Here is a 16,666-nt window from a genome sequence, read left to right on the forward strand (position 1 = left end):
CCACTGGTGAGTAGCTAATTATTCAAGAGGGAACCAGGAATAATGCTGAAAACTGGACTGATGAGTCTCACATCAGTGGTAGTTGCTGGAGAGAATTCTTTTGGATAGGATTTATGAGCATTTGGAAAACTATGGCCTAATTATGGCTTAGTGCAGGCACATCATGTCTTACTAACTTGATTGAGTTTTTGATGAGATGAGAAGGATGATTGATTAAGGTAGAGCTGTGGATGGTGTTTACATGGAATTTAGCAAGGCATTTGACAAGGTCCTTCATGGGAGGCTCAGCCAGAAGACAAGAAGATGCATGGGACCATGGTGAATTGGCCATTTGGATTCAGAACTGGCTTTTGCACAGAGCATAGTAATCGAAGGGAGTTACTCCAGCCAGAGGTCTGTGATTAGTGGTGTTCTGCAAGGAGCTGTACTGGGACCTCTCTGATGTATATAAATGACCCAGATGAAAATGCAGATAGATAAGTTAGTAAGTTTGCAGGTACCATGAAGATTAGTAGTGTTGCGGATAGGATAGAAGACAGGCAGAGGGATATAGATCAGAATCAGGTTCATTATTGCCAGCATGTACCATGAAATTTGTTAACTTAGCAGCAGCAGTTCAATGCAATACAAGACAGAAAAAAATAAATCAATTACAGTAAGTATACATATGTATGCTAAATAGATTAAAATAATGCAAAACAGAAATAATATTTTTAAAAAGTGAGGTAGTGTTCACAGGTTCAATGTCCATTTAGGAATCGAATGGCAGAGGGGAAGAAGCTGTTCCTGAATTACTGAGTGCGTGCCTTCAGGCTTCTATACCCCCTACCTGACAGTAACAATGAGAAGAGGGCATGTCCTGGGTGATGGGGTCCTCAATAATGGACGTCACCTTTCTGAAGCACCGCTCTGTGAAGATGTCATGGATTCTATGGAGGCTAGTACCCAAGATGGAACTGACTAATTTTTCAACTTTCTGCAGCTTCTTTCGGTCCTGTACAGTAGCCCCCCTCCCCACCTCCCCTAATACCAGGCAGTGATGCAAGTCAGAATACTCCACACAGTACATCCATAGAAGAATTCGAGTGTTTTAGGTGACAAACCAAATCTCTTCAAACTCCTAATGAAATATATCCATTGTCTTGTTACTTTTATAGCTGCATCGATATGCTGGGACAGGGTTAGATCCTCAGGGATCTTGACACCCTGGAACCTTAAATTGTGATATGGGCAAGAAATGCTCATATGCTCAGCACCGATCTCCCTATCCTCCATGTCTGGTCAAGATGGTGCCTGCATGCAACACTCCCATATCAACATCTTCTGGACAAACCACAAAACTATTTATTACACTTTTAAAATGTCTTTTATGTCTGTTTTTCATCTTGAATGTGATTCTGGAATGGTTGGAGCCTGTGATTTGCAGTTTGTAAACTGATTCGGTGATCCAGCGCTTTGCTGTCTCCAAGAGGATCCTGGAAGGCAGTGGGTGTGAGTCTCATCCAAGGAGGCTGTGGGGGGACGTGAGCCAATGTTTGACTTCACTTCGCTGATTAAAGCTTCCATTGTTCACCAATGGGGGAGATTGAATCTGTTACATGAGGGTGGTGGTGGACGAACCCAAGTGCAGAACACGGGTGCAGAGGCAAGAGTCGGGAGGCATTATTGACATAGCGAGTGTGGGGTCGGTATCCAGGAGCGATGTTAGACTTAGAAATGGCAGTCCTAAGGACCATGGAACAAAGTTACTCACACTGGAGTCGACCAAAGAATTGACAGTACCTTGTTGTGTTTCCAGGGTTTTTTATCCTGCAGTTACTGATGGGAAGCAGATGTGTGTAATTTGCTGAATTGCGAATGATTGGAAATCAGTCAAGGGGGTTAGGGCCCAATTGAAGATGTAATGGGGAATTGCCAGACAGGACCATGACAGAAACATTGAGGCAAATGAAGAAGGTGTGCACCATCTGCCTGCCTTTTGATCACTGATGCCAGAGAGGGGAGCCTGTGTAGCCTGCCATTGTGCCTGGAGGATATTACCAATGTTTTCTGTGTTTTGGATATGAACTATGGACTATAGACCCTTTTTTCAGTCTTACAGTTTTTTATATTCTGTGTTTTCCACCCAATCTTTCTCTTTTTTGTGCGGGAGAGGGGGGAACTGGAAGTTAATGTTTCTGTTTTATTTTTGTTCAATTTTTTGTGTAGTGAAGGGGAAGGTTTGGGGGTCAATGTTCTTGTGGTGTTTTTTTGTAGGGGAAGGCAGGTTTGAGAGTTAATCTTCCTGGTCCATTTTTTTTGTACAGGGGAGGGAGGATTTGGGGGTTGATGATCATGCTGCCATTCTTCTTTCTTGGTTTCGTGGCTATCTGGAGGAGAAGAATTTCAGAGTGGTATACTTTAATAATAAGTGTACCTTTGAATCCTTGAAGTGGCAGCTGGAATTTAACCTGGCCAAATGTGAAGAGATGGATTTTGGTAGGTCAAATGTGAAGACCCTTAACAGTGTTGCTGAGCAGAGGGATCTTGGGATCCAAGTTCACAGCTCCCTGAAAGTGGCTACACGGGTTGATAGTGTGGTTAAGAAGGCATATGGCATAGTTGTCTATATTAATTGAGTTGAAGAGTCAGGAAGTTATGTTGCAGCTTTATAAACTCCAGTTAGGCTGCATCTAAAGAATTGTGTACAGCTCTGATCATCCTGTTACAGGAAAGATGTTGAAGATTTGGAGAGGGTGCAGAAGAAGCTTACCAGAATCTTGCCTGGATTAGAGAGTATGTGCAATAATGGGAAGTTAGACAAACTTGGGTTGTTTTCTCTGGTGTGGCAGAGGCTGAGGGGGATCTGATAGAGGCTTATATATATGTAAGAGCCATAGATAGAGTAGACAGACAGTATTTTTTTCCCAGGGTTGAAATGTCTAATAATAGAGGGCATGCATTTTAGGCGAGAGGGGTTTAATTTCTAAGGACAGGTGAGGAGCAGTTTCTTTTACCCAGAAAGTGTTTTACACATCTCATGTTCCTGATATTTATTGCTTATTTATTTATTATTTTTTTCTATCTTTTTGTATTTGCACCATTTGATATCTTTTGCACACTAGTTGAATGCCCAGTTGGTGCGGTCTTTCATTCATTCTATTACGCTTATTAATCTATTATGGATTTTTTGAGTATGCCCACAAGAAAGTGAATCCCTGGGTTGTATACGTTGACATAAATGTACTTTAATAATAAACTTACTTTGAACTTTGAGTGGTGGGTGCATGGATTTGCTACCTGGGAAGCTGGTAGAGACAGATACATTAAAGACTTTCTATTTTTACAGGACAATTTTTAACAACCAATTAATCTACTAGTTCAAAACCCTACTATGAAGAAACATCTTTGGCTGTGGGAGGAAACCCATGCGCACACAGGCAGAACGTAGAAACCTTCTTACAGAGGATGCCAGAATTGAACGCCGAACTCCAATGGCCTAAGCAGTAGAAGGACTGTGCTACCGCGGCTCCCCACAGTACCCTCTCTTAAATGGCTTTAGGCACGTGAATGTAAGGAAAATGGAAGGATATGGACATTGTGTAGACAGAAGGGATTAAATTAGTTGGCCATTTGATAACTAATTTAATTGTTTCAGCACAACATTGTCGGTGAAGGGCCTGTTCCTGTGCTGTATTGTTTTGTGTTCTATTTATGAACCATGCATGCTTCACCACCCTATCAACATTTAGAGATCCCTAGGTCCATCAACATCTCCTCATGCCCTACCACTCACCATGTAAGCTCTACGCCAATTTGACTTCCCAACTTGTCAGCATCTGTTTTCTGACTCCAGGCCAACTTTCCATCCAAATCTATATCCTGCTGTAATGTTAAGCAACCTTCCTCACTACCTACAACACAATCATTTTTCAGGTCATCCAATCCGCAGGAGCTTACAGCCTCTGAGGAATTTTGGAAGATGATAAGCAAATCAGCTAATTTTTATAGGGTCACTTTCTCTGGTACCCTGGGGTGCAGATTACCCTCCCCTGATCTACTCCTATCATTTCACTAATACTGAGTTCCTTCGCATGATTCCCCTCTCTAAAAATTCACCTCAACGTATGTGGGGAAGGTTCTTCATACCCTCATTTGTGATGACAGTACCAAATTATGTCATAAAAACAGGCCCTTCGCCTACCCTGTCCATGCTGACTAGCAAGTCCCATATATACCGACAAACACTTTATTAACAAACACTTGGTCTACAGCCACCCATATGTTGGTGATTCAAGTGCTCCTCCAGATACCACCTCAAATGTTGTGAGGGTATCCACCACCACCACCCCTCAAAGTGTTCCAAACATCATCCATCATCTGGATCAAAAGATCCCCTCTAAACCTGTGATCCCTGATTTTACACACCTTTCTCATGGGGGAGCAGGTTCTTGCTATCTACCTAGACTTCTCAGAGTTTTGTAGACCCCTATCAAGCCCCTCTCTGCTCCAGGGAAGAGCCAGAGCTGAGCAGAGGTAACTGCCTCCTCAGATGCCCCACGCCCTTGTGCCGCAGGCTCTAAGTGAACTCAGCCTGACAGTGCCAGGTTTACAGTGGGATTGCTTGCTTCTGACAAGGCAAGGTTTTCCAGTGACGTTCAGCTATCCAAAGCAGTTCCCACAGCAGTAGTCGGCGATTTTATGTTGGGGCCACATGGGATCAGTCTGAGATCAATGCAGAGGCAAAATCAAAAGCTAGTTTGTTTACAGGAGCCACTGAGAAAGCCCAGAGCTGAGCCCTTACTGATTCCTTGCATATACATATGGCAGACTTCCGGCATGGTGAAGGGCAGCTCGTCATTATAAAGAGAGCAGACTGCCTCAATCCACAATCTGCTTCAGGGACCCTGGCACCACAGCTCACTCAGAAACACTCCTCCAGTGCCTGAGGACTGGCACAGGGACACGGTTCACGGCTGCTGGTGTTATCTCTCTTGGATACATGACTGTGGGGAGAGGCCCCCTGCACCCTGCTTCAGCTTAACCTCACACCCACACCAACGAGCTGCTTCAATGGCAGCAGAATCCACTCCCCCCACAACGGAGACTGCGTCACCCAAGTCCCCACTCAAAGCTCCGGCACAGTGGTCAGGATATGGGAAACTGGAAGCGGTGCAGGGAGGGGTGAGGGAAGGCCAAGGGCAGCACAGGGGCTCAGGGGAGGAGCCATGGCTGAATGAACAGCATTGTAAGACGGCCAGCAAATTTCCAGAGCTAAGAGACTGATGAAAGCACTGTTGGCAGATGACTCAGTAAGTGAGTTAAAGGCTGAATGGTATTTGGACATCAGCAATCATCTTCTTGCATTGTATGGCCTGACAAGAGACACCGGGACCCTTGGGTCTGAACTCCTCAGCCAGAGGAACGCCCTCCTTGCACTCAGTCAGAAGAAGACTTTAAGTTTCAATGGGATGTGCTCTCCCTGCACCTGTGATACTGCTACGAGTTTTTCATTGCATCTGTGCGCACATGTACTTAGAAACATAAAAACCTACAGCACAATACAGGCCCTTCAACCCACAATGCTGTGCCAAACATGTTCTTACCTTAGAAGTTACCTAGGGTTACCACAGCCCTCTATTTTTCTGAGCTCCATATACCTATCCAAGAGTCTCTTAAAAGACCCTATTGTATCCGTCTCCACCACCACTGCCGGCAGCCCATTCTACACACTCACCGCTCTCTGCGTAAAAAAAAAACAAAAAAAAAAAAAAACTTGCCCCTAGTACCTTCTCTGTACCTACTTCCAAGCACCTTAAAACTGTGCCCTCTCGTGTTAGCCACTTCATCCCAGGGAAAAAGCTTCTGACTATCCATGCGATCAATGCCTCTCATCATCTTGTACACCTCTATCAGGTCACCTCTCATCCTCCATCACTCCAAGGGAAAAAGGCCAAGTTCACTCAACCTATTCTCATAGGGCATGCTCTCCAATCCAGGCAACATCCTTGTAAATCTCCTCTGCACCCTTTCTACTGCTTCCACGTCCTTCCTGGACTGAGGTGACCAGAAGTGAGCACAGTAATCCAAGTGGGGTCTGACCAGAGTCCTGTGTAGCTGCAATATTACTTGTGCATATGACAATAAACTTGACTTTGACTTTAGAGAACACATTCCCCTGCCCCCTCCTTCTTCAGTCCTGATGAAGGGTCTCAGCCCGAATCATTGACTACTCATTTCAACGGATGCTGCCCAACCTGCTGAGTTCATCCAGCTTGTTTGTATGTGTTGATTTAAACATAGAACATAGAATAGTACAGCACATTACAGGCCCTTCGGCCCACAATGTTGTGCTGATCCTCAAACCCTGCCTCACATATAACCCCCTCCACCTTAAATTCCTCCATATACCTGTCTAGTAGTCTCTTAAAACTTCACTAGTGTGTCCGCCTCCATCACTGGCTCAAGCAGTGCATTCCACGCACTAACCACTCTCTGAGTGAAAAACCTTCCTCTAATATCCCCCGTGAACTTCCCTCCCCTTAACTTAAAGCCATGTCCTCTTGTACTGAGCAGTGGTGCCCTGGGGAAGAGGCGCTGGCTGTCCACTCTGTCTATTCCTCTTAATATCTTGTACACCTCTATCATGTCTCCTCTCATCCTCCTTCTCTCCAAAGAGTAAAGCCCTAGCTCCCTTAATCTCTGATCATAATCCATACTCTCTAAACCAGGCAGCATCCTCGTAAATCTCCTCTGTACCCTTTCCAATGCTTCCGCATCCTTCCTATAGTGAGGCGACCAGAACTGGACACAGTACTCCAAGTGTGGCCTAACTAGAGTTTTATAGAGCTGCATCATTACATCGCATCTCTTAAACTCTATCCCTAGTCTTATGAAAGCTAACACCCCATAAGCTTTCTTAACTACCCTATCTACCTGTGAGGCAACTTTCAGGGATCTGTGGACATGTACCCCCAGATCCCTCTGCTCCTCCACACTACCAAGTATCCTGCCATTTACTTTGTACTCTGCCTTGGAGTTTGTCCTTCCAAAGTGTACCACCTCTCACTTCGCAGGTTGAACTCCATCTGCCACTTCTCAGCCCACTTCTGCATCCTATCAATGTCTCTCTGTAAACTTCAACAATCCTCGACACTATCTACAACACCACTAACCTTTGTGTCATCTGCAAACTTGCAAACCCACCCTTCTACCCCCACATCCAGGTCGTTAATAAAAATCACGAAAAGTAGAGGTCCCAGAACAGATCCTTGTGTGACACCACTAGTCACAACCCTCCAATCTGAATGTACTCCCTCTACCATGACCCTCTGCTTTCTGCAGGCAAGCCAATTCTGAATCCACCTGGCCAAACTTCCCTGGATCCCATGCCTTCTGACTTTCTGAATAAGCCTACTGTGTGGAACCTTGTCAAATGCCTTACTAAAATCCATGTAGATCACATCCACTGCATTACCCTCATCTATATGCCTGGTCACGTCCTCAAAGAATTCTATCAGGCTTGTTAGGCATGATCTGCCCTTCACAAAGCCATGCTGACTGTCCCTGATCAGACCATGATTCTCTAAATGCCCATAGATCCTATCTCCAAGAATCTTTCCCACCACAGACGTAAGGCTCACTGGTCTGTAATTACCCAGACCATCCCTACTATCTTTTTTGAACAAGGGGACAACATTCGCCTCCCTCCAGTTCTCCGGTACCATTCCCATGAACAACGAGGACATAAAGATCCTAGCCAGAGGTTCAGCAATCTCTTCCCTCGTCTCGTGGAGCAGCCTGGAGAATATTCCGTCAGGCCCAGGGGACTTATCCATCCTAATGTATTTTAACAACTCCAACACCTCCTCTCCCTTAATATCAACATGCCCCAGAACATCAACCTCACTCATATTGTCCTCACCGTCATCAAGTTCCCTCTCAGTGGTGAATACCGAAGAGAAGTATTCATTGAGGACCTTGCTTACTTCCACAGCCTCCAGGCACATCTTCCCACTTTTATCTCTAATCGGTCCTACCTTTACTCCTGTCATCCTTTTGTTCTTCACATAATTGAAGAATGCCTTGGGGTTTTCCTTTACCCTACTCGCCAAGGCCTTCTCATGCCCCCTTCTTGCTCTTCTCAGCCCCTTCTTAAGCTCCTTTCTTGCTACCCTATATTCCTCAACAGATCCATCTGATCCTTGCTTCCTAAACCTCATGTATGCTGCCTTCTTCCACCTGGCTAGATTTTCCACTTCACTTGTCACCCATGGTTCCTTCACCCTACCATTCTTCATCTTCCTCACCGGGACAAATTTATCCCTAACATCCTGCAAGAGATCCTTAAACATTGACCACATGTCCATAGTACATTTCCCTGCAAAAACATCATCCCGATTCACACCCGCAAGTTCTAGCCTTATGGCCTCATAATTTGCCCTTCCCCAATTAAAAATTTTCCTGTACTCTCTGATTCTATCTTTTTCCATGATATGCTAAAGGTCAGGGAGCGGTGATCACTGTCCCCCAGATGCTCACCCACTGACAGATCTGTGACCTGACCCGGTTCGTTACCTAATACTAGATCTAGTATGGCATTCCCCCTAGTTGGCCTGTCAACATACTGTGACAGGAATCCATCCTGGACTTAGCAAACTCTGCCCCATCTAAACCCTTGGAACTAATCAAGTGCCAATCAATATTAGGGAAGTTAAAGTCACCCATGATAGCAACCCTGTTATTTTCGCATCTTTCCAAAATCTGCCTCCCAATCTGCTGCTGTCGGTATCTCTGCTGCTACCAGGGGGCCTATAGAATACCCCCAGTAGAGTAACTGCTCCTTTCCTGTTCCTGACTTCCACCGATACTGACTCAAAAGAGGATCCTGCTACATTACTGTGGTGAACTACATATACCTGCTGACTGCTCCTGTGGCTCCTCCTACAGATAAAGGCGATTGGAGCCACAGACCCTTCCTCAGTCTTCAGGATGTCGTGTGATCGTCACTTGCTGCTTGTGCTTTCTTCCAGCCAATAAAAGCCTACCTTAACCCGCGTCTCAGAGTTATTGATGGTGCATCAACTACCCACCCTTTCTGCAGCTGTAATTGTATCCCTGACCAGTAATGCCACCCCTCCTCCCCTTCCCCCCCCCCCCATCCCTTTTAAAGCACTGAAATCCAGGAATATTGAGAATCCATTCCTGCCCTGGTGCCAGCCAAGTCTCTGTAATGGCCACTACATCATAATTCCATGTATGTATCCAAGCTCTCAGTTCATCACCTTTGTTCCTGATGCTTCTTGCATTGAAGTATACACACTTTAGCCCTCCTACCTTACTACCTTTATACCCTTTATTCTGCTGCTCTTTCCTCAAAGCCTCTCTATATGTTAGATCTGGCTTTACTCCATGCATTTCTTTCACTGCTCTATTGCTCCGGGTCCCATCCCCCTTGAAAATCAGTTTAAACCCTCCCGAACCATGCTAGCAAACCTACCAGCAAGGATATTGCTCCCCCTCGAGTTCAGGACCACAGCATCTGCAGTGTACTTTGTGGTTACATTCCCAGTCCACTCTGACTCTGCCATCTCTGGAACCACCTCTCTATCGTCTTTCAGGTAAGGAGAATAATACTCCAAGTGCACTCTCCCCAAGGCCCTGTACCACTGTGCCTTTCCTCCTGCACAAATCCTCTCCCAGGGAAGGTACTCATATCTCATTCCTTCTGCATCAGACTGCGGATCTTCAGTGAACTGTGTACAATAGAACAGCTTCCTACCTCTGTCAGCACTACCCAGTCTCTCATCTTTCCTTTACTAAGCAATCCAGTCTCTCCTCATAGGGCAATCCCAACAAAGGGTTCACTCTTCAATGGTGCAATAACCTCCTGAGCATCAGACACAAAATGATGGCCCAAGACATGGACTGGTTATTCCTCTCCATTGACACTGCCTGACTTGCTGAGTTCCTCCAGCACTTTGTGTGTGTGTGTGTTGCTCAAGATCTCCAGCATCTGCAAAATCTCTGTGTCTCCAACATGTTTTGTTCCTGTCACCCTGTCTGGTAAAACATGTGTGTTTGTGGTGCATCTCTCTGCCCAGTGCAGGGCTGGGGAAAGACCCCAGAAGAAGCTCCAAGACGGCACTGCGAGGGATCAGTGAAGGAGGGCAGATGCTCATCATGGGAGAGACCAGACTCTAGGCATCTGCAGTCTGCTTCTGGACCCTGCCCCTTGGGGGAACAGAGGGAGTTCCATGAGCGTGAGCAGATCTTTTGCTGTAGCAGCAGAGAACTGGACCCAAGTACTCATAGCCCCTCATCAGAAGAGGGGAGGAGAAGTGAGGAGGAAGACCTACTCCCCACCCAACACAGGCTCCGACAGCCTGGCCAGCTTTGGGTTAGGAGCGTCAAGCAATGGGGAGAGTTTGGGTCCCACTGTCTATCCAATCCCCCTTGGTGTCCCCCTCACACCCCTCACCCACCACACGTCTAGCTAAGCCTGGCTGCCCTATTGACTCCAGGCAGCTGTATGAAGCCAGCACGTTTGAGGCAAGAGATGGCCTAGGGTCACCTCGGAGAAAGGGGAGGGCAACAGCCTTCTGGCATCCAGACTGAAGCCTCTGAAGAGAACTGTGGGGCAGCAAGGGGCACAGAAACCACTCACCCAGTGTCAAAACAGAACAGCACAGGGGTTAAATCATAACAAAAATGTCCTACAACATGTTTGGATCTGGGAAGTTGCCCTGTGGATCCTTTGGAAGAGAATGATTGCACTCCAACAACCCTCTACATTCCTGATCCAACCACTGCCAAGTCTGCCCTACTTCAGCATGGGCTCACTGATGCCACAGTATTGTCTGCCCAGCTGCTGCTTCTGCTCAGGAGCAAGTGAAGAAGCCATTTCCCATTAGCTGTTCTCTGGAGCTTCAGCTCCAATTTACATGAGTGTGGTAGGAGGCTGCCTTGTATGACAGCTGTGGACAGAGCTCAGCACATCACAGAAACTAGCCTCCCCTTCACTGCTCATCTCACTTCCTCAGTAAAGCAGCCAACATACTCAGAGACCCACCCACCCTGGACATTCTCCCATCAGGCAAGAGATACAAAAGCCTGAGAGCCTGTACAACCAGGCTCAGGGGCAGCTTACACATATCCCACTCTTATTAGACCCTTGTATGATAGGATCAGCTCTGGACCTCCGAGCTGCACTGCGCTATTTCTGTTCTGTTACACTATTCCCTATTGCAATTTTACCTCGTTCTACCCCAGTGCACTGTTGTAATGAATTGACTTCAGCATCCACGAATTTTGGTATCCACGAGGGGTCCCGGAACCAATCCCTCGCGGATAAGGAGGGCCGACTGTACTGAGGGGATGTTAGGGATAAGTGTTTCCACACAGTAGCATGCGTGGCATGCACTGCCGGCGGCGATGGTGGAAGCAGATACAATAAGGTCTTTTGAGAGCCTCTTAGGTAGGTACATGGAACTTAAAAACAGAGGGCTATGTGCTAGGGAAATTCTAGGCAGTCTCTAGAGCAGGTTACGTGGTTGGCACAACATTGTGGGCCGAAAGGCCTGTCATGTGCTGTAAATTTCTGTGTTAATATCTTCAATGCCCAGTTATGAACCAAAAGGACTGATCCCTTGACCAAAGCTGAAGCTTCCTAGTTATAGTTATCATGGTGCAGGTGCCCCTAAGTGTACCCGTTTACTTCATTCCAGTAACATCTACTCCAAGCTCTCTGCAGATGTGAACCATGTGAATTGTGTCCAGAATTGTGTGGCATGTGCAGATGTTCAGTGTGAGCACAGAAGACCGAGAACACATGTTGGAAATTAGATGATTCATTACAAGGGATTTTGTTTAGTTCAATGATTGGGGGTTTCTATTGAACTACTCAGGGAGTTACACAGAAACATGACACACAAAAGAATTTCTGGCATCCAATTTTTTCGGAAGTTTAATCTTTCCCAAATACTGACTCATATCCCGTTGTCATGATCAACATCCTAGGACTTGTTAACCTCACTAAAACTTCCAACAAAGCCAGTTCTATCTGAGCTCACTGACCCAAATGACCACCACTGCACTCATCATGGCACACACCCTGTTCCTGGAAGTGTCCTGTCTCTCTCTCATCCTGATCTCTCTGTATGACAGCAATCCACCAGAGACATCAATCTGTAGTTCAGAGTGCCGGATCAGCAGTTCCTCTGAAAGGAGACTGAATCGGACAGGGTGTGCTCTTTCCCACACTCTGACAGACTGCAGATGATAGGGTGGTCAAACTGTCAGTCAAATTTGGCACAAACACTGAGATTAAATTTGCTTCTATTGGGAAATGTTGCTCTCACTTTCTTCTCAAGTTCTATGTGCTCCACTCTTTAAACAACAGTACTCTGGGTCAACGAACCTCATGAGCTGTGCATTGTATTGTTTACAGTAAACAAACTGTTGCCTCCCTTCAATTCACAGGCTGTCTGAGGTTTGAGACACATTCCTTGTCCAATCAGTACTCACCAACATCGTCCTGGTGATAGATGACAGAATGGATGGCAGGATTCTCCCCCTGAACATACCGCTCCATTGGTTCAACATAGTATCTGCCCTCCTGTGTTTGAATGAACCCCTCAAATCGGCCATCGATGATGGAGCCGTGGCAGTAGGAACTATTCTCACCTGCTTGTAGAGAGGAAGGCACCTTAGTCAAGTAACCTGGGCCACATCTTGTGGTGTTTCATCAGTGAGGTTGAATGGCACTGGATTCATTGCTGTGGGATTTGTCATGCCCATTCATCACTGACTCCACACATATCCTTGGCTCACACAGGAAGCACTGGAATTTACAGGCTGGACAATTACTGTCTATTCCAGAGACAAGGACCCCATACCATACACCAGCCTCTTTGCACTCCTCTGCATTAAACCAGTGCCTCACTTCTTCTCCTGCTCTACATGCTCCTGCCTTCAGATAACTCACTTTGTGTGATTTACGATTTCAATCAGATTGAGCCCCACCTTTCAACCACCACACCATCAAACAGCCAAGTCAGTGATCCAATGACAAAGGTAATGTGCCTGATTCAGAACATAGGCAGAGACAATGTACCATCCAGAAATAAAAAGGAAGCTTAGGTAATGTGGAGACTCCGAGAGTGCTGGAATGTAAAGCAGCCGTCCCCTTGAGGAATTCAGTGGGTCGAGTAGCATTTGCGAAGGACAGTGGGGGTGGTGGAGGAAAGGAATCATCAATATTTCGGGTTCTGATGCAGGGTCTGTTGAAATTCAACAATTTCCCTACCCACTGCAGATTCTGCTCGACCTGCTGAGTTGCTCCACCAGACCCTGTGCTGCTTTAGTATTGTGTACAGGGTGATCATTCTTCAGTTCTTTATATGTTATCGTTTTGAAACCGAACATGAGAAGTCACCATTAGAGAAAGGCCTACACACTGCAAAGTAACTTCCTGCCCCTCAGCACTGGATGGCATCCCCCGAGCCCACTCCCCAGGCAGTCAGACTCATTCATCCATGCTTCAATCATAAAACCATAGGACATTACAACAGAATTAGGCCATTTGGCCCTTTGTTCTTCCACTTGATTATGGCTGATTTATTTCCCTCTTACCCAGACTAAGTCCAGGCTTTATTTGCTTTTCATATGATTGAGTTACTTGGCCAATATTTTTTGTCTCCTAGAAATCCTGTTCATCCAAATAGATCCCTTGCTGCCATGTGCAGTTCATCCCTTTCCCTGTCTCCTGTCTGCCTCTCCCCAACATGTTCACGTCCTTTGTTAGGTCTCTGGTGGGTATGGGAAGGGTTGGCCTGAACCTTAGGCTGAAATCTTTTTCTTTGACCAGGACTATGGTTTGTGTTCAACTGAAGATTTCCTGATTGTTATATGTTACTCTATTCCTCAGCTGGCCAAAGACCGTGCTGACAATTGTCAGTGATGGTGAGTATCTAAAGGGTAGTCAGAGATAGAGACCTCAGACCTGGCACAAAGAACCTGATGTAGCAGGTAGCAGCAATCTTGACCATCAGACATACTGAGATCTAGGGTAACTACAGCTAGAAGAATACCCCCACCACAGCCTGCTCCAGATCCTTCAGGGGCTAAACCAACATCACATTCTCTACCAGCTATACGAGCTATATTTAAACCCCAGTTACATTTAGCTGGCTCTGTTGGGGAAGCCAAATCATTCACATACCCTGATTTCTAGGTGAGGGGACTCAGCCCAAAACATCAACTGTCTATTCCACCTCCATGTATGCCATCTGAGCCACCAATCTTCCTCAGTGCTTTGTGTGCTTTGCTCATTCACACACCTGACCCCTGACTCTGGGCACAATCAGACCCTCACGAGCTCTGCCACAGGTGGAGACTGCAGGTAGACAGCGGAGAGAGGTTGTAGAAAGCCCATCTAATCCATGCTAACCATCAAACGCCCACTGGACACTCACATAGCTGCGAATCTCTGGCCCATGATTGCCCAGAGTTGAGCGGGAACATTTGAAGTGGACCTTGGATCCAGGATTGGGAACACACGAGGTCCAGTGTAAACAATGGAAGGAAAGCATCTCCTTGCAAGTTCCCCTCCTTCCCCCTCTGCCTCTCTGCCTTTCTGTTGCGATGTGGCCCCAGCTCCATTCGATTTTATTTATTTTTTTCTCTCAACCCCATCCTCCTGTCCTCTCCCTGTAATCTTTGACACACTTACTAATTAATAACCAATAAAATTTGCTTCAAATATAGCCAATGACTTGGCCTCCACAACTGTCTTTGGTAGTGAATTCCTCAGGTTCACCACCTCTGGTTAATTAAATTTCTCCTCAGCCCTTTGTCCTTATATTCTGGGCCTAGTCTGAACCACTACTGGAAAAATCCTCTATACATCCACACTTTTCAATATTCAGTACACTTCAATGAGATTCCTCCTCACTCTTATAAACTCCAGCAAGTACAGGCCTAGAGCAATCAAACACTCCTTGTGTATTAACTCTTTCAATCCTGGGATGATTCTTGTCATCCTCTTCTGGACTCTCTCCAACACCTGCACATCCTTTCTTTCATATGGGGCCCAAATCTGCTCACAGTACTCCAAAAGTAGTCTGATCAAAACCTTATAAAGCCTCAGTATTATATGCTTGTTTTTATATTCCAGTCTTCTAGAAATGAATGCTAACATTGTATTTGTCTTCCTACCACTAACTCAACATTCAAGTTAACCTTCAGGATCGAGGCACAACTGAGCAGACAAGAGGATGTCAGCAAGTTAGACCAGCGGGAAGAATTTAAAAGGAGAGCATTTTTTCTTCAGTGGTTTGATCGAGGCACAAATGACAAGGCACGTGGATGTCAGCGAGTTAGACCGGCGGGAAGAATTTAAAAAGAAGACAGCTTTAACGGGCGCAGTGGAACGACTGTTGGGAGTAGAGGGAGTCAGAGAAGGAGGGCTTCAGCAATAACAGGTTGAGGAAGTTACTTGTGAGGAATAGGAATAGGATGTATGTCTGTGAGGCCAATGTTCTGTACTGGGTGTTGGATGTGGGATGTCTGGGGGCTCCCAGCCTCCTGGATGGCCACATCTGCGCCAGATGCATCGAGCTGCAGCTCCTTAGGGACTGTGTTAGGGAACTGGAGATGCAGCTCGATGACCTTTGTCTGCTCAGGGAGAGTGAGGAGGTGATAGATAGGAGCTATAGGCAAGTAGTCACACCGGGGGCCTCAGGAGACAGGTAAGTGGGTTACAGTCAGGAGAGGGAAGGGCAAGAGTCAGATACTAGAGAGAACCCCTGTGGCTGTTCTTCTTAACAGTAAATACTCTGTTTGAGTACTGTTGGAGGGGTATGGCCTACCTGGGGAAAGCAACAGTGGCCGCGTCTCTGGCACAGAGTCTGGCCCTGTGGCTCAGAAGGGTAGGGAAAGGAAGAGGATGGCAGCAGTGATGGGGGCTGTATCATTAGGGGGTCAGACAGGCAATTCTGAGGATGCAGGAAAGAAGTTTACCTCCCAGGTGCCAGGGTCCAGGATGTTTTTGATCGCATCCACGATATCCCGAAGTTGGAAGGTGAACGACATAGGTAGGAAAAGGGAGGAGGTCCTGAAAACAGACTACAGGGAGTTAGGAAGGAAGATGAGAAGCAGGACCACAAGGGTAGTAATCTCGGGATTACTGCCTGTGCCACGTGACAGTGAGTATAGGAATAGAGTGAGGTGGAGGATAAATGCATGGCTGAGGGATTGGAGCAGGGGGCAGGGATTCAGATTTCTGGATCATTGGGACCTCTTTTGAGGTAGGCATGTCCTGTACAATAAGGATAGATTGCACTTGAATCCAAGGGGGACCAATATCTTGGCAGGGAGGTTTACTAAGGCTATTGGGGAGAGTTGATTGGGGGTGGGAACTGAACTGAAGAGACAGAGGAAGGGGCGGTTGGCTCACAAATAGAGAAAGCTTGTAGACAGTGAGAGGGAAGGTAGACAGGTGATGGAGAAGGGATGAGCTCAGACTGGTGGTTTGAGATGTGTCTATTTTAATGCAAGGTGTATCATGAACAAAGCAGATGAGCTTAAAGCCTGGATCATACTTGGAACTATGATATCGTGGCCATTACAGAGGCTTGGATGGCTCAGGGGCAGGAATGGTTACTTAGAGTGCCAGACTTTAGATGTT

At 46.3% G+C, this 16,666-nt stretch overlaps 1 protein-coding gene across 1 annotated transcript in view; it reads right to left on the reverse strand.

The window, feature by feature from the left end:
- Nucleotides 1-16,666, reverse strand: part of LOC132405842 (disintegrin and metalloproteinase domain-containing protein 10-like) — a 636,699-nt gene that overhangs the window by 588,179 nt on the left and 31,854 nt on the right. The window contains exon 4 of the mRNA XM_059990833.1: nucleotides 12,505-12,663. Within this exon, the coding sequence (XP_059846816.1) occupies nucleotides 12,505-12,663 (159 nt within the window). The remainder of the gene's footprint in view (nucleotides 1-12,504; nucleotides 12,664-16,666) is intronic.

This window comes from Hypanus sabinus, chromosome 16 (genome assembly GCF_030144855.1).
Source record: "Hypanus sabinus isolate sHypSab1 chromosome 16, sHypSab1.hap1, whole genome shotgun sequence".
Taxonomy (NCBI): domain Eukaryota; kingdom Metazoa; phylum Chordata; class Chondrichthyes; order Myliobatiformes; family Dasyatidae; genus Hypanus; species Hypanus sabinus.